Below are 15340 nucleotides of genomic sequence, written 5' to 3'. Positions count from 1 at the left end.
GATTCCAGCTTTCCTTTTAAAAATTTAATGTAGGTTTCCAACCGATTTAATTAGAAAGCATCATTCAATATAGCACGTTTTCATGACAATTACAATAGTGACTACACTTTAAAAAGTACTCCATTGGCTGTAAAGTGTTTTGGGACTTCCTGAGGATGTGAAAGGTACTATATAAATCACATTTCTTTCCATTTTTGTGTTGGTATTGAGTGCCACCAGGACACGTCGAAAAGTAATGTTTTCTCTGTTCTGCTCCAAAAGCCATCTTGTGACCTTGAGTGAGATCATCAATTTAATGCCACAGTCGGGTAGTTTTATTCTTTGATCCATGCACATTAGGAAATGGATTGAGTGTTCTCCTACATCTTACATAGGAACTTTACAGCCAATTTCCCATCAGATGTTCGGGCAATCTCAGTTGAACTCCTAGTGGGCATCAGTCTACAGCTCCAAATAGCTAATGTGGGACAAGGAAAATTGCAACAGTACAGAAAGAGGTACTGTTCTGAGATTGGGGTTGACGCATGAGGGGAAAAAAAGTCTTTCCACACCAGCCATCCCATGACCTCTAAGTGAGATTGGCCCCTCCCTAATTAGGGTGGAGGCGAACTGTAGTGCTCTTCAGTTATATCCATCTCTAATCCTGTTTTCCTGCCATGTTTCTATATCCTTTAACAATGAGTGGGAAGAGTTGCTGCTTTAGAAAGAAAAGGTGATTAATTGAAACTGGAATGCACAATATGAGAAAGTCTGCCAGTCAACCTTCAGTTTAATATGTTAATTCATACAAAGACCTTTTCTTAAAAAATGAAATTTTCCATGCTTTGTTAGGTTAGAGGATGGGAGGACAGTCTGGGGTTAATGAAACCAATACTGAAAGGTAAATTAACAAAATTTCCATCAATTAGGCAGGTTTTCCCCTTGAAGTTAGTTAAGTGTTACTATCGAAGTTACAGTTAATGCCTATTGCTCCCCGATGGTTCAATGAATGAATGCTTTACCTGACGTGGTATGAGCTGGAAAGACCAGGAAAGTCTCTGGTTCCGGTTCTGGTCTGTGCTGAATGTTATGGTCCTTAAAATATATATGTGCTTGATCTTTTATGAACACAGAACCAGAAAAGACGATTGTGATCGATGATATCAGTCCCAAAGTTCAATAATCCCATAGTCTTAGAACCACATAATTGCCTTTCCCTCACTAAAAAGCCATCGCAATCCCTTTTAAAATTTCAGACACTGTCTCCTTGGGCAGTTCCACACATTCAGCATCCTTTATGTGAAGTAGTTAATCTGTTGCCCTCTTTTAGCTTGAATCAGTCTCCCCAATTGAGTTTGAGGCCACTTCAAACTATTTAGAAGCTCAAAATCCTCACTAAGGCTTCCCCTGAGTTTTCCTTTTTGAAATAGTTTGTGTGTGTGTGTGTGTGTTGCGGCAAAGGGGAAAAAGCACCAAGTAACTGCAGTTCTTGTGTCAAGTGAGGAGTTAAGAATGACAAAAAAGCTATGTTCTGCTGACAGGCTTAATAGAATCTAATGACCTGAGTGACTAGCTAGACTCTTCCTGCTTTTTCAGAATTCAGCAGCCTACTAATAGCTTTGTCTTGGCAACCCAGAGCAGTGTAATGGAGATTGTCAAAACGATTTGTTTGCTTCCTCTGTTTCTGTAATTAAAAAATAGAAAATTGCCAGAAATACCTAGAATCTGGAAATAGAAGACAGAATAACATTTTAGGTAGAGATTTGTCTCCTAATAAATGGCCTCCACTTGAATCAATAACATACCGTTTATTTTTCCAGCTCTTAAGAGATTTTCTGTTTTTATTACACATTGTTAACAACCCACTTTTCTCTTTTTAATTTCCCAATTTTCTTTATGCCGTGCGAGGTCTCATTCAGCACTGGGACATATCTAGTCTTTAACCCATTGTGAGTTTGGTAATGAAACTAATTGTCCTGTGTTTTTTGTTACTGTCAATTCCTTTGAAGTAAAAAGAATGTTCAGTAAATTGTAGAATTTATTGCACAGGGGGAGGTAATTCACCCCATCATACCTGTGTTGGTGCTAGCTCTTCAACTGGAGCTATCTACTCATATCATTTCCCTGTATCCCTTGACAGTAACTGGGAAGAGGTCCAGCTTTAGAAGTGATTAATTGAGGCTGCTGCACATACTGAGCCTGTGTGAAACAGTCTCCTGTAATGACCTCAGTGAGATAGTAAACGTGAAAAATACCAGACGTAAACACCCAGACCAATTTAAAGAATTACAAGACAAGATTCCATGTTTTCAGTTCTTACAACATCTAAACTAAAAGAAATCCCTATTAACTTAATGGTACTTTGTATGTAGCTGATATTCCAGATTACAAAGAAAGGTATTTTCTTTTATTAAAATACTTGAAAACCTCACACCACACTTATACATTACAGTCCTTTTTGATGGTGAAATCCTTTGCGATTAAAATTCGCAAACTGCTCCCAGTAGCAATGGGTTGGATTTCCCAGACCATTTCAAAAATCAATGTCCTTTTCGCTTACTTCTCTGAGCATTTCTGATCAGTGAATAAGGCATGGTGATCCCGCTGGTCTTCTACTTCTCCGCAACCTTCAGCTTTAATAACAGGTTCAAGTCTTCACAACCTTTTGCTGTCTCAGGCTTCTTAGAGCAGGTGTTCTTTCTCTGGAGGCCACAACTGCTGTTTTTTTCTCTTACAGCCTTACTGTCTTCAAAAGAAATTTATGGCTCTGTACCAATATTCAAAGTCCAATTACACAGAGCCACCTGGGCCTTCCATTGTTTCCAGGTGTTAACAGCTGCCCTGGTACATTTGCATCTGCAAAATCACTGACCCCGAGTTTTACAATCTGAAAGTCTGGGAGGATGAAACCCATTGTTCTTCATATGTTACCCCTTTGTCTTTGATCTGTGTTCCCTGTTGTCCTGAAAACCGAGATTTCTGTCTTGTCCTTTTTAAAACAATCATATTACAAAGTCCAGCATTCATAACACAGCTAATTAGTTGATGAAAAGAGTTTAAAACAAAATTTACACTGAATTTTCCCATGTTCTGCAGTGAATTTTTTCATACTTAAAAAGGTTTGTTGGGCTAATTATAAATAACATCTGTTGCACCTCTGGTTCAGTGGGTGAATGCACTGCCTGTTGTATTTATCCATAGAGGCCCAGAAAGACTTACGCATTAAGCCTGCCTCATGCCAGCTCTTCAACTAGAAATGTCTCATCCCATTTCCCTGAATCGTTTTACAGAGACTGGGAGGAGATCCAACTATTCTGGAATTAACTTCTCTTGACCTGGTACAGTCATGACGACAATATAAATTCCCTCATTGCCCCTACTGCTGTACCAGGAGAGGTTCGGAAGGAGGAAATTGGCCTGGGTTCCCACTCCTGCTGGAAAGTATGTCTGGAAACAAGTTGAACTTTGCCTTAGATGTGATGGCCTCCACAGAGGAATAGGCCGAGGATACTCCGTTTAGGCTCTTATGCGAAGAGTGGCCAACTGGGTGGATTGCCAGAGGGTTCAAGTGGAACAAAACTGCACAAGTCAGCATTTTTTGGAGAGGAAGGGATTAAAGTTGATAAGGGGGGAAAAAATTAAAGTAAACAAATAAAAACAGAGAGCATAGTAGAGCTAACGAAAACTGCCAATGCTGGAAATCTGAAATAGAAGCATATTCACTTAAATATTTGTACTGCTTGTTTGTGAAATGGGAACCATAAGTACATTAAAAGCTCACTGAACATTAAGCACCTTTTTTTGTGGGTGCATTGGCTGTCTGTAAAGCTAAAACCTACTCTGCAATTTTGTGCACCAGGTATTCAAGTACAGTCTGCCTAACATGAGCTGAAAAGGTACTTTAATTATCAGGGAACAGACAGGATGAAAAGCTCTAAGTGCACTTTGTAGTCTAAGTAAATTGATCCTTGCCCTTTTATTTCCTTTTTTTTAGGCAAATACATGTTTGGGGGAGGGGGGAGCACAGGAATATAAAATACAAAGGACAAGGAGAATGAGTTAAGCTGCTGTTCTGGCTATTAAGCCGCTATTATAAACTTTACAGTGAGCATTTCAAAAGTGAGTACTAATTACGCAGACATAATGCTAAATGAAAAATGCATTATGTAAACACCAAATTCAATGATTGCAGTGACATTGTTCTTCAGAACATAATACTTGAATAATTTCAGAATGTTTCTCTACAGGAGTACAAGTGACAAAACACTTTTATAAAGCATCTGATGGTAAAGTTTTCAGGGGGGGCGATGGGGGGGAGAGGGTTGTTTACTTGGTCCCTCAGGTGCTGCACTGTTATATGGTCTACACTGCACCAGCAATCTCACAAGAATGCTCCGATTGCACTCGTGTGGCATTTTTCCATTTCCCGCATTACCTGTTCACTGCTGAATTGTGGTTGGGGGTGACATCAATGTTCCAGTTAAAATTTAGTTGTTATGCACAGCTAGATTTTAAAATTCGTAGTCCCTTTAATTCTTTTTGCCCAGCAGTGCACAAGCGTTATCACAGAATAAGGCCTGCACAGTACCTTCCAGGCTACTGCATAGCCACACAGCTTAGCAGGAACATTGGTTTACACTGCCCAAATCATTTCATGTAGGACTGTTACAGCCAACGGTATGGAATATTAACCCAAACTATTACATTTTTTAAAACTGGGAAATAAATTCAGTAAAGTAGATAATGCTCGAGAAAATAGAACAGTAAAAGCATAATCTATGGTTAAACTGGCATTCCAGTCAGGTACTCAGCATAGATCCCAAGTAGTTGTTTTTGGAACATAATTACAACAGAAATGTTTTTGCTCACTTGGGTACTACATGCCTATTGACTTAATACCAGCAGGTAGCAGGGTCCTTGGACCCTTTTACAACTTGGTGTTTGGATTAAAAAAAAATGTGCTGGAAATACTCAGCAGATCACGTAGCATCAGTGAAGACAGAAATTGAGCTAAATTTTCAGATTGCTGACCTTTCATCAGAACTGTGTGGCTACAGCGTGTAGTGCAGCAACCAGCACTAAATGGCCACAATTAACACTTACTTAAGGTCAAAAATGTGGTCCCAATGCTGCTATCCTTTGCTTCATCTGAAACAGGACATCATCTAATCTGCAACTGAAATCATTGACAGTAATTTAGGAACTGGAGGAAACATTTATTAATATCTTTAATGTATTTATGAAGGTTTTGCATATAAGTGGCAAGTTTGCTGCGATAGAATGAATCTTTGCAGTCAACAGCTCCCCTGCTGAATGCAAAGATGAGCTTTAATTAATAATAAAGGTTTTTGATGAACAATAAGCCATTCACACCACCACCTGAAATCAATATGAATGATGTTGCTCTGAGCTGAATTAGCTCTTCTTGCTATTCAAATCGCACTGGGAACACATTGAACATTAACAGATTACAGCTGGACACACGCACAGGGTGGTGAACAACAAACCAGACTGTTGGATGAATCTGATTTTAATCCATTTCTACGAAACTTGAATCAGTCTAAAATCTTTCTTCAAATTATCAGTGTTAATATCGCAACCTTCCCCTTTAAAAGGGCACTGTCATTCAGATTTGCCATGAAGAAATTAATAACCAGAAAAAAACAGGAAGCTGTACAATGTTTATTTTATCACAAATTTTTGTGATTTTTTTTGTGCTCATTACAGTGAGTTGTGTTAGTGCTGAGGAACTGAACACTTCTTCTGGGCTGTCAATACGTACATAGAAAATTGCCCCTCAGCATTTACTCAGCACAGTCAGTTTTAATTGCGATACTTTCCCTCTGGTAACAGGTTAATTTGAACTCAAACATTCGAATGTTGCTAGTGTCGATATGTGATGAATGGGGACATTTTGGAATAAGTGTTGACCTGTTGATTCCTCTTTATTAGTTACACATCGTGACACTTCACATCCTGCGGGCTTTCCGTGGTCGACAGCCATTGTGAGGGATAGGAGTGTTGTCCGTGATTGAAACCACCTGGAGGCCACCCATGCTTAATCCTTTTATGGCAGACTGCAATGGAAAATAAATGGGGTGAAAACAACATTGAAGTTGCTACACTCATCCTCTTTTAAATTTTTTTTTAACATTCTATCAAAAACAATGCTCCCTGATAATTCAGTGAGTTTATCCTAGCAGTAGCTCTGCCTCGAAGGTCCAAAGTTTCCACCCAGATCTCACCTGAGGTGGCAGTAGGAACACTAAATGGATATTGGTTCCTTTGGGTTAGGGAGGGAAAGAAAAACCATTGGGTTCCTGCTCCTGAACACTATCCAGTGACCTCTTGGAAAGTGCACGTGAGGTTGTGTCAGGAGAGGACATGATCAGCATGTTGAGACTTAAAGCCACGGCTTAGAAATGAAGGTCAATTGGCAGACATGAAATTGCACCCCAGTTAGAGCTATTGCCTTCAGGACAGGAGAGAAAACTAGGGAGGGAGAAGTGTACAAATGGACACAGTGTAACACCAATTAGACACAGAGCAATGAGATTATAAAGTAGCATCAATTGGAAGAGTAACAATCGGACAAGTGTTAATACTAATCAGAGGCACAGTAACACTAATCAGATACAGAGTAACAACCATGGAATGGTAGAAATTTACAGCATGGAAGGAAGCCATTCAGACAATGGTGTCCACACTGACCAACAAAGAGCCATGCAGCCTAATCCCACTTTCTGGCTCTTGGTCTGTAGCCTTGTAGGTTACGACACTTCAAGCGCATATCCAAGTATTTTTTAAATGTTAGGGTGGTGGAGGCAGAACCCTCATTTCAGGCACTGCATCATCCGCTGGGTGAAAACATTCCCCTTGAATACCCTCTAAACCTCCTACCTCAAATCTATGCCCCTGGTTATGGACCTCTCAACCAAGGGGAATAGGTCCTTCCTATCCACTCTATCTAGACCCCTCATAATTTTATACACCAGTTAAGTTTCCCCGCAGCCTATGTTCCAAAGAAAACAACCCTAGCCTTTCCAATCTTTCCTCAACTAAAATTCTCCAGTTCAGGCAACATCCTCATAGATCTCCGTACCCTCTCTGCTGTAATCATATCTTTCCTATCCTACAGTGATCAGAATTGCACGCAGTACTCCAACTGTGGCCGAAACAGTGTTTTATACATTTCCAGCAAAACCTCCAGGCTCTTATATTCTATGCTTCAGCTAATAAAGGCAAATATCACATATGCCTTCTTGACCACCTTATCTACCTGTCCAGCCACCTTCAGGGATCTGTGGACATGCACTCCGAGGTCCCTCTGTTCCTCTATACTGCTTAGTATCCTAACGTTTATTGGCTGTTCCATTGCCTTATTAGCCTTTCCCAAATGCATTACCTCACTTCTCCGGATTGAACTCCATTTGTCACTGTTCTGCCCATCTGATTAGTCCATTGATATCTTCCTGCAGTCTACAGCTTTCTTCTTTATTATCAGCCAATTTTTGTATCATCTGGAAAACTTCTTAATCATACCCTCTATATTCAAGTCCAAATCTTTGCTAAGGCGGTGCAGTGGTTAGCACTGCAGCCTCACAGCCCCAGCGACCCGGGTTCAATTCTGGGTACTGCCTGTGTGGAGTTTGCAAGTTCTCCCGGTGTCTGCGTGGGTTTCCTCCAGGTGCTCCGGTTTCCTCCGACATGCCAAAGACTTGCAGGTTGATAGGTAAATTGGCCATGAGCAATTGCTCCTAGTATAGGTAGGTGGTAGGGAAATATAGCGACAGGTGGGGATGTGGTAGGAATATGGAATTAGTGTAGGATTAGTATAAATGGGTGGTTGATGGTCGGCACAGATTCAGTGGGCCGAAGGGCCTGTTTCAGTGCTATCTCTCTAAACTAAATACCACAAAAAGCAAGGGACCGAGGGTTGAGCCCTGTGGAACCCCATAAGGAAACAGCCTTCCAATCACAAAAACACCATTGACCATTCCCCTTTACTTTCTGCCTCTGAGCCAGTTTGGAATCCAACTTGCCATTTTGCCTTGGATCCCATGGGCTTTTACTGTGACCAGTCTGCCATGTGGGGCCTTATCAAAAGCCTTGCTAACATCCATATAGACTACATCAAATGCACTCCCCTCATTGACCTTCCTTGTTACCTCCTCAAAAATTCAATCATGTTAGTCAGACGGCTTTCCCTTAACAAATCCATGCTGACTGTCTTTGATTAATCCTCGTCTTTCTCAATGAAGATTTATCCTGTCCCTCAGATGTTTTTCCAATAACTTTCCCACCACTGAGATCTGGCCTGTAATTACTCGGTCCAAATCTAACTTTTTAAACAATGGTACAACATTAGCTGTCCTCCAGTCCTTTGGCACTATACCTGTGGCCAGAAAGGATTGGAAAATGATGGTGAGAGCATCTGCTATTTCTTCTCTTGCTTCGTTTAATAGCCTCAAATACATTTCATCCAGGCCTGGGGATTTATTCACTTTCAAAGATGTTAAACTCCTCTATACTTCCTCTCTCTATATATTAATTTCATCTAACATTGCACACTCCTCCTTCCTGATTGCGATGTCTGTATTGTCCCACTCTTTTGTGAAAATGGACGCAAGTATTTATTAAGAACCATACCCACGTCCTCTGCCTCCACACACACACACGTTACCCTTATGGACCCTAAAAGGCTCTACTCTTTCTTAAGTTATCCTCTTGCTTTTTTATGTATTTATAAAAAAAGTCTTTGGATTTTCCTAGCCAATACTTTTTCTTGCCCTCTCTCTGCTTTCCTAATTTCCTTTTTAATTTTGCTCCAACACCTTTTATACTCCTCTAGGTTTTCTGTAGTATTGAACCTTCGGTATCTATCATAAGATAATAAGAACTAGGAGCAGGAGTAGGACGTCCGGCCCCTCGAGCCTGCTCCGCCATTCAATAAGATCATGGCTGATCTTTTCATGGACTCAGATCCACTTACCCGCGCTCCCACCGTATCCCTTAATTCCTTTATTGTTCAAAAAGATATCTACCTTAGCTTTAAAGACGTTTACTGAAGAAGCGTCAACTACTTCACTGGGCAAGGAATTCCATAGATTAACAACCCTCTGGGTGAAGAAGTTCCTTCTTAATTCAGTCCTAAATCTGCTCCCTCTAATCTTGAGGCTATGCCCTCTTGTCCTAGCTTCACCTGCCAGTGGAAACATCCTCTCTACTTGTATCTTATCTATTCCCTTCATGATTTTATATGTTTCTATAAGATCCCCCCTCATTCTTCTGAACTCCAATGAATATAATCCCAATCTACTCAGTCTCTCCTCATAAGCCAACCCCCTCAACTCCGGAATCAACCTAGTGAACCTCCTCTGCACCCTCTCCAGTGCCAGTATATCCTTTCTCAAGTGAGGAGACCAAAACTGCACACAGTACTCCAGGTGCGGCCTCACCAGTACCTTATACAGCTGCAACATTACCTCTGCTTTTAAACTCAATCCCTTTAGCAATGAAGGACAAAATTCCATTTGCCTTCCTAATTACTTGCTGTACCTGCAGACCAACCTTCTGCGATTCATGCACAAGGACACCTAGGTCCCTCTGCATAGCAGCATGCTGCAACTTTTTACCATTCAAGTAATAATCCTTTTTCCTGTTCCTCCTACCGAAATGAATGACTTCACATTTACTAACATTGTATTCCATCTGCCAGACCTTTGCCCACTCACTCAATGTATCTATGTTCCTCTGCAAAGTTTCACAGTCATCTGCACACTTTGCTCTGCCACTCATCTTAGTGTCATCTGCAAACTTTGACACCCTACACATGATCCCCAACTCCAAATCATCTATATAAATTGTAAATAATTGCGGTCCCAACACCGATCCCTGAGGCACACCACTAGTGACTGATTGCCAACCAGAATAGCACTCACTTATCCCCACTCTCTGCTTCCTGTTCGTCAACCAATCCTCTATCCATGCTAATACTTTACCCCTGACGCCATGCATCCTTATCTTCTGCAGCAGCATCTTGTGCGGCACCTTGTCGAAGGCCTTTTGGAAATCTAGGTACACCACATCCACTGGGTCCCCATTGTCCACCTTGCTCCTAATGTCATCATAGAATTCCAAAAGATTTGTCAAGCATGACCTGCCCTTCATGAACCCATGCTGCGTCTGCCCAACGGGACAATTTCTATCGAGATGCCCTGCTATTTCTTCCTTGATGATAGACTCAAGCATCTTTCCCACTACAGAGGTTAAGCTAATCGGTCTATAATTCCCCATCTTTTGTCTACCTCCCTTTTTAAACAGTGGCGTCACATCTGCTGTTTTCCAATCTGCTGGGACTACCCCAGAGTCCAGCGAATTTTGGAAAATTACCATCAGTGCACCTGCTATTTCTCCCGCCATCTCTTTTAGAACCCTGGGATGCATTCCATCAGGGCCAGGAGACTTATCAATCCTTAGCTCCATTAGCTTGCCCAACACTACCTCTTCCGTAATAATGATTGTTCCCAGGTCCTCACCTATGTTCGTCTCTTTGTCAATTACTGGCATGTTATTAATGTCCTCCACTGAGAAGACAGATACAAAATACCTGTTCAATGCCTCGGCCATTTCATCATATCCCATAACTAAATTCCCCTTCTCATCCTCTAAAGGACCAATGTTTACTTTAGCCACTCTTTTTCGTTTTATATATTTATAGAAACTTTTGCTATCTGTCTTTATATTCTGTGCTAGCTTTTTCTCATGTTCCATCTTACTTTTCTTTATAGCTCTTTTTGTAGCTTTCTGCTGACCTTTAAAGTTTTCCCAATCTTCCAGTTTCATGCTGCTTTTGGCCACTTTGTTTGCCTTCTTTTTCAATTTGATAGCCTCCCTTATTTCCTTAGACACCCATGGCAGATTACCCCTTTTCTTCCAGTCCTTCCTTTTCACTGGAATATACTTTTGCTGAGCGCTTTGAAAGTCCTCCACTGCTCGTCAACTGTCCCACTGTAAAATCTTTGTTTCCAGTCCACTTTAGCCAAGTCCTCCCTCATTCTATTGTAGTCCCCCTTGTTCAAGCACAGGACCCTGGTATTGGATTTTATCTTCACACTCTCCATCTGTATTCTAAATTCAACCATACTGTGATCACTCCTTCCAAGAGGATCCCTAACCATGAGGTCATTAATTATTCCTGTCTCATTACACAGTACTAGATCTAGGATAGCTTGCTCCCTCGTTGGTTCCATTACATACTGTTCAAGAAAACTATCACGGATACACTCAACGAATTCCTCCTTAAGGCTACCCTGACTGAGCTGGTTCGACCAATCTACATGTAGATTAAAATCCCCCACGATAATTGCCGTACCATTTTTACAGGCATTAGTTATTTCTTTGTTTATTGCCCGCCCCAATGTGATGTTATTATTTGGTGGCCTATAGACTACGCCTATCAATGACTTTTTCTTCTTAGAGTTTCTAATTTCCACCCAAATGGATTCAACCTCATTCTCCATAGAACCTATATCATCTCTCAGCAGCGCCTTGATGTCATCCTTGAGTATCAGAGCTACACCACCTCCCTTACCTTCCTGTCTGTCCTTCCGAATAGTCTGGTACCCCTGGATATTTAACTCCCAGTCGTGATCAACCTGTAACCATGTCTCCGTAATGGCTACCAAATCATATTTATTCGCGATGATTTGTGCCGTTAACTCATCAACCTTGTTACGAATGCTACGAGCATTCAGGTAAAGTGCCTTTATGCTAGCTTTCTTACCCTCATGATTCCCAACATCTCTAATAATAACTCTTGAGTTATCCTTCCTTTCTGCTTCTTTCATCGTCTGCCTTGAACCTAAACCCTCCTGCACATGTTAGCCTGCTGCTTACCTTTTTATTTATCGTCATACTCCCTGTAGTTTTCCCTTTCCCCCCCGAGTCACTAGTTTAAAGTCCTAGAGAACACCCTATTTATCCGTTTCGCTAGAACACTGGTTCCAGATCGGTTCAGGTGGAGACCGTCCCATCGGTACAGATCCCCCCGGTTCCAAAACTGATGCCAATGCCCCATGAAATGGAACCCCTCTTTCCCACACCACTCCCTTAGCCACATGTTTACTTCCCTAATATTCTTATCCCTAAGCCAATTTGCACGCGGCTCGGGCAGTAATCCGGAGATTATGACCCTCGAGGACCTGTTCCTTAATTTCGATCCTAGTGCTTTATAATCCCCAAACAGGTCCTCCATCCTAGCCTTGCCTATGTTGTTAGTCCCAACGTGGACCACAACAACTGGATCCTCCCCCTCCCGCTCCAATATCTTTTCAAGCCGGTCAGAGATGTCCTGCACCCTGGCACCGGGCAGGCAACACACCATGCGGGACTCCCGATCCGGCTTGCAAAGGATACTATCTATCCCCCTAATTATAGAATCCCCTATAACTACCACTTGTCTTTTTGCTCCCCCCTCTTGAATGGCCTTCTGTGCCATGGTTAGTTGGCTCATCCTCCCCGCAGCCCTTTTCCTCATCCACACAGGGAGCAAGTATCTCATACCTGTTGGATAAGGTCAAAGGCTGAGGCTCCTCCACTCCTGAACTCAGGATCTCCCTACCTGCCTCACTTGCAATCACACCCTGTTGTCCCTGATCACTAACTGAATTTGAATTACTTAATCTACCAGGTGTGACTGCCTCCTGAAACAAAACGTCCAGGTAACTCTCCCCCTCCCGGATGTGCCGCAATGTTTGAAGCTCAGATTCCAGATCATCAACTCTGAGCCGGAGCTCTTCCAGCAACCAACACTTGCTGCAGATGTGGTCCCTGCCGTTCACAATGGGGACAGCTGGCTCCCACATCATACAGCTACAGCACATCACCTGCCCAGCCATCTCTACTTAGTTAATTACTTTATATAAATTTATGAGTTAAATACTTTCTGATACTTCTCTCCTATGGTCTTTTTCAAATAACCAATAGATAAGTAAAAAAAAGAAAGTAAATGTTTAACCAATCACACGATACAGAAGAAATAAAAAAAAAGCTTCCATTTTTTTCTTTATCCTCTTCCTAAGCCCCCTGAAATCCAGAGGCTCTGGATTTGTTAGTCCTGCCCTTTTTCTTTAAGGTAACATACTTGTTCTACCCTCGCTAACTCTTCCTTGACTGCCTCCCACTGATCTGGCATTGACATACCTTCAAGTAGCTGTTTCCAGTCCACTTTAGCTAAATTACATCTCAGCTTAGTAAAATTTACTTTTCCCCAATTGAGACTTTTATTCCTGGTCTATCGTTGTCCTTTTCCATAACTACACTAAATTTAACTGAAATATGATCATTTCCACCAAAGTGCTCCCCAACTGATACCCCTTCCACCTAACCAGCTTCATTCCCTAAAACTAAGTCCAGAACTGCCCTCTTGTTGGGCTTGCTACATACTAGCTAAAAAATTCTCCTGAATGTGAAGGATTGTGCTCCTTCTGTGCATTTCACACTAATTCTATCCCAGTTAATATTAGGGGATTGAAATCCTCCACTATTGCTGTCCTATTTTGCACTTCTCAGAGATTTGCCTACTTATTTGCTCTTCTATCTCCCTCTGACTGTTTGGGGGTCTATGGTGTGCTCCCAGTAGTGTGACTGTCCCCTTTTTGTTCTTTAGTTCAACCTCTACGGCCTCATTTGACAATCAATCTACCATAGCATCCCTCCTCACAATTATAATTGTTTCTTTAATCAATATTGCAACCATCCCTCTCTTTTTTTACCCCTCTCTATCTTACTGTAACCAGGAATGTTGAGAACTGCCAATTCTGCCCTTTCAACCATGTCTCAGTAATAGCTATAATATCATACTCCCACGTGTCAATCTGCGCTGTCAGCTCATCTGTCTTATTCCCTACACTTCTTGCATTGAAGTATATACCAATTAGCACCGTCAAACTCCCATGTTGTGAACCTTCTAGCCTTTGTTTCCTCTGCCTTCCAAACATGCTAATTCTTGCTTCCATTTTCAATTTTTCTTCCTTCTGAATATACTCTCAGGTTCCCATCCCTCTGCTAAACTAGTTTAAACCCTCCCCAACAGCACTAGCAAAACCCTCTTTGAGGATATTGGTCCCAGCCTTGTTGAGGTGCACCCCGTCCCACTTGTACGGGTTCCACCTCCCTCAGAAGCTGCTCCAATGCCTGAGGAATCTAAAGTTCTCCCTCCTGCACTATCTCTGCAGCTATGTATTCATCAGCTCTATCTTCCTATTTCTGTACTCACTCGCACATGGCACTGGGAATAACCTGGAGATTATTACCTTTGAGGTCCTGCTTTTCAATCTCTCTCCTAACTCCCTAAATTCTGCCTGCAGGACCTCATCCCTCTATTTCATTGGTGCTGATATGGATCACCACCTCTGGCTGTTCACTCTCGCCCCTTAGAATTTCCTGTAGCCGCTGAGTGACATTCTTGACCCTCGCATCAGGGAGACAACATACCATCCTGGTCCACGTCTGTGGCCGCAGAGGTGCCTGTCTGTTCCCCTCTCTATCAAATCCCCTATCACTATTGCTCTTCCACTCTTCTTCCTCCCCACCCTGTGCAGCTGAGCTATCCATCATGCCATGAACTTGGCTCTGCCTACACTCCCTAGAGGAACCATCACTCTCACAAGTGTTCAGAACTGAATACTGGTAGGAGAGCTAGATGTTAAGTGGGGACTCCTGCATTATCCGCCTGGTGGTCACCCATACTCTCTCTGCCCTTCACTCTCTTAAACTGCAGGGTGACCACATCCAGAAACATGCTATATATGAAACTCTCAACCTCGCAGATGCATCGTAATGAATCTAGCTGCCACTCAAGCCCTGAAAAGTGGAGCTCTAACTGGCGACACTTCCTGTTAAATTACAAATAAGAATTAAATCTTCCAATAAATTTGTACAACAAAGGCTCTGTGAATAAGTACAGAACCATCTCAGGGACTGCAAAGGGCAAATTATCTACAGAAGAAACAAAAAATGTATTTGCAGTTTGTGAGCTGTTCTAGCCTAGAGAGCTGAGTCACCATCAAATAATATTCAAGGTAAGAATTTACACAGTTACTGAGCCCCACTGATCCTAGCTTGAAATATCATAGACCAACGGTGTACACTTATTAACATGTGCCATGTCATGTGGTTTCCTCCTCACCTCTCCCCCAATCACTGTTGGGCCTGGCACTGTAGATCCACCCAGTAACATGAAACACAATTATAAATGCAACCTTGCATCATGGTCAGATTGACATATCCATAAGACAGAACAAGCAGGAAGACCACAGTAACTCACAACTCACATCGGCCTCAAACTGCCCATACTACT

General features: G+C 42.0%; 1 protein-coding gene across 1 annotated transcript in view; it reads right to left on the bottom strand.

Moving 5' to 3' along the window:
• Positions 1 to 5646: 5646 nt before the first annotated feature.
• Positions 5647 to 15340, bottom strand: part of mrps11 (mitochondrial ribosomal protein S11) — a 34322-nt gene continuing 24628 nt past the window's right edge. Inside the window, exon 6 of the mRNA XM_068018054.1 lies at positions 5647 to 6056. Coding sequence (XP_067874155.1) covers positions 5949 to 6056 — 108 coding nt within the window. The 3' untranslated portion in view covers positions 5647 to 5948. The remainder of the gene's footprint in view (positions 6057 to 15340) is intronic.

The sequence above is a fragment of the Heterodontus francisci genome, chromosome 38 (assembly GCF_036365525.1).
Source record: "Heterodontus francisci isolate sHetFra1 chromosome 38, sHetFra1.hap1, whole genome shotgun sequence".
Lineage (NCBI taxonomy): Eukaryota > Metazoa > Chordata > Chondrichthyes > Heterodontiformes > Heterodontidae > Heterodontus > Heterodontus francisci.
This window is presented reverse-complemented; position numbering and strand designations above follow the sequence as displayed.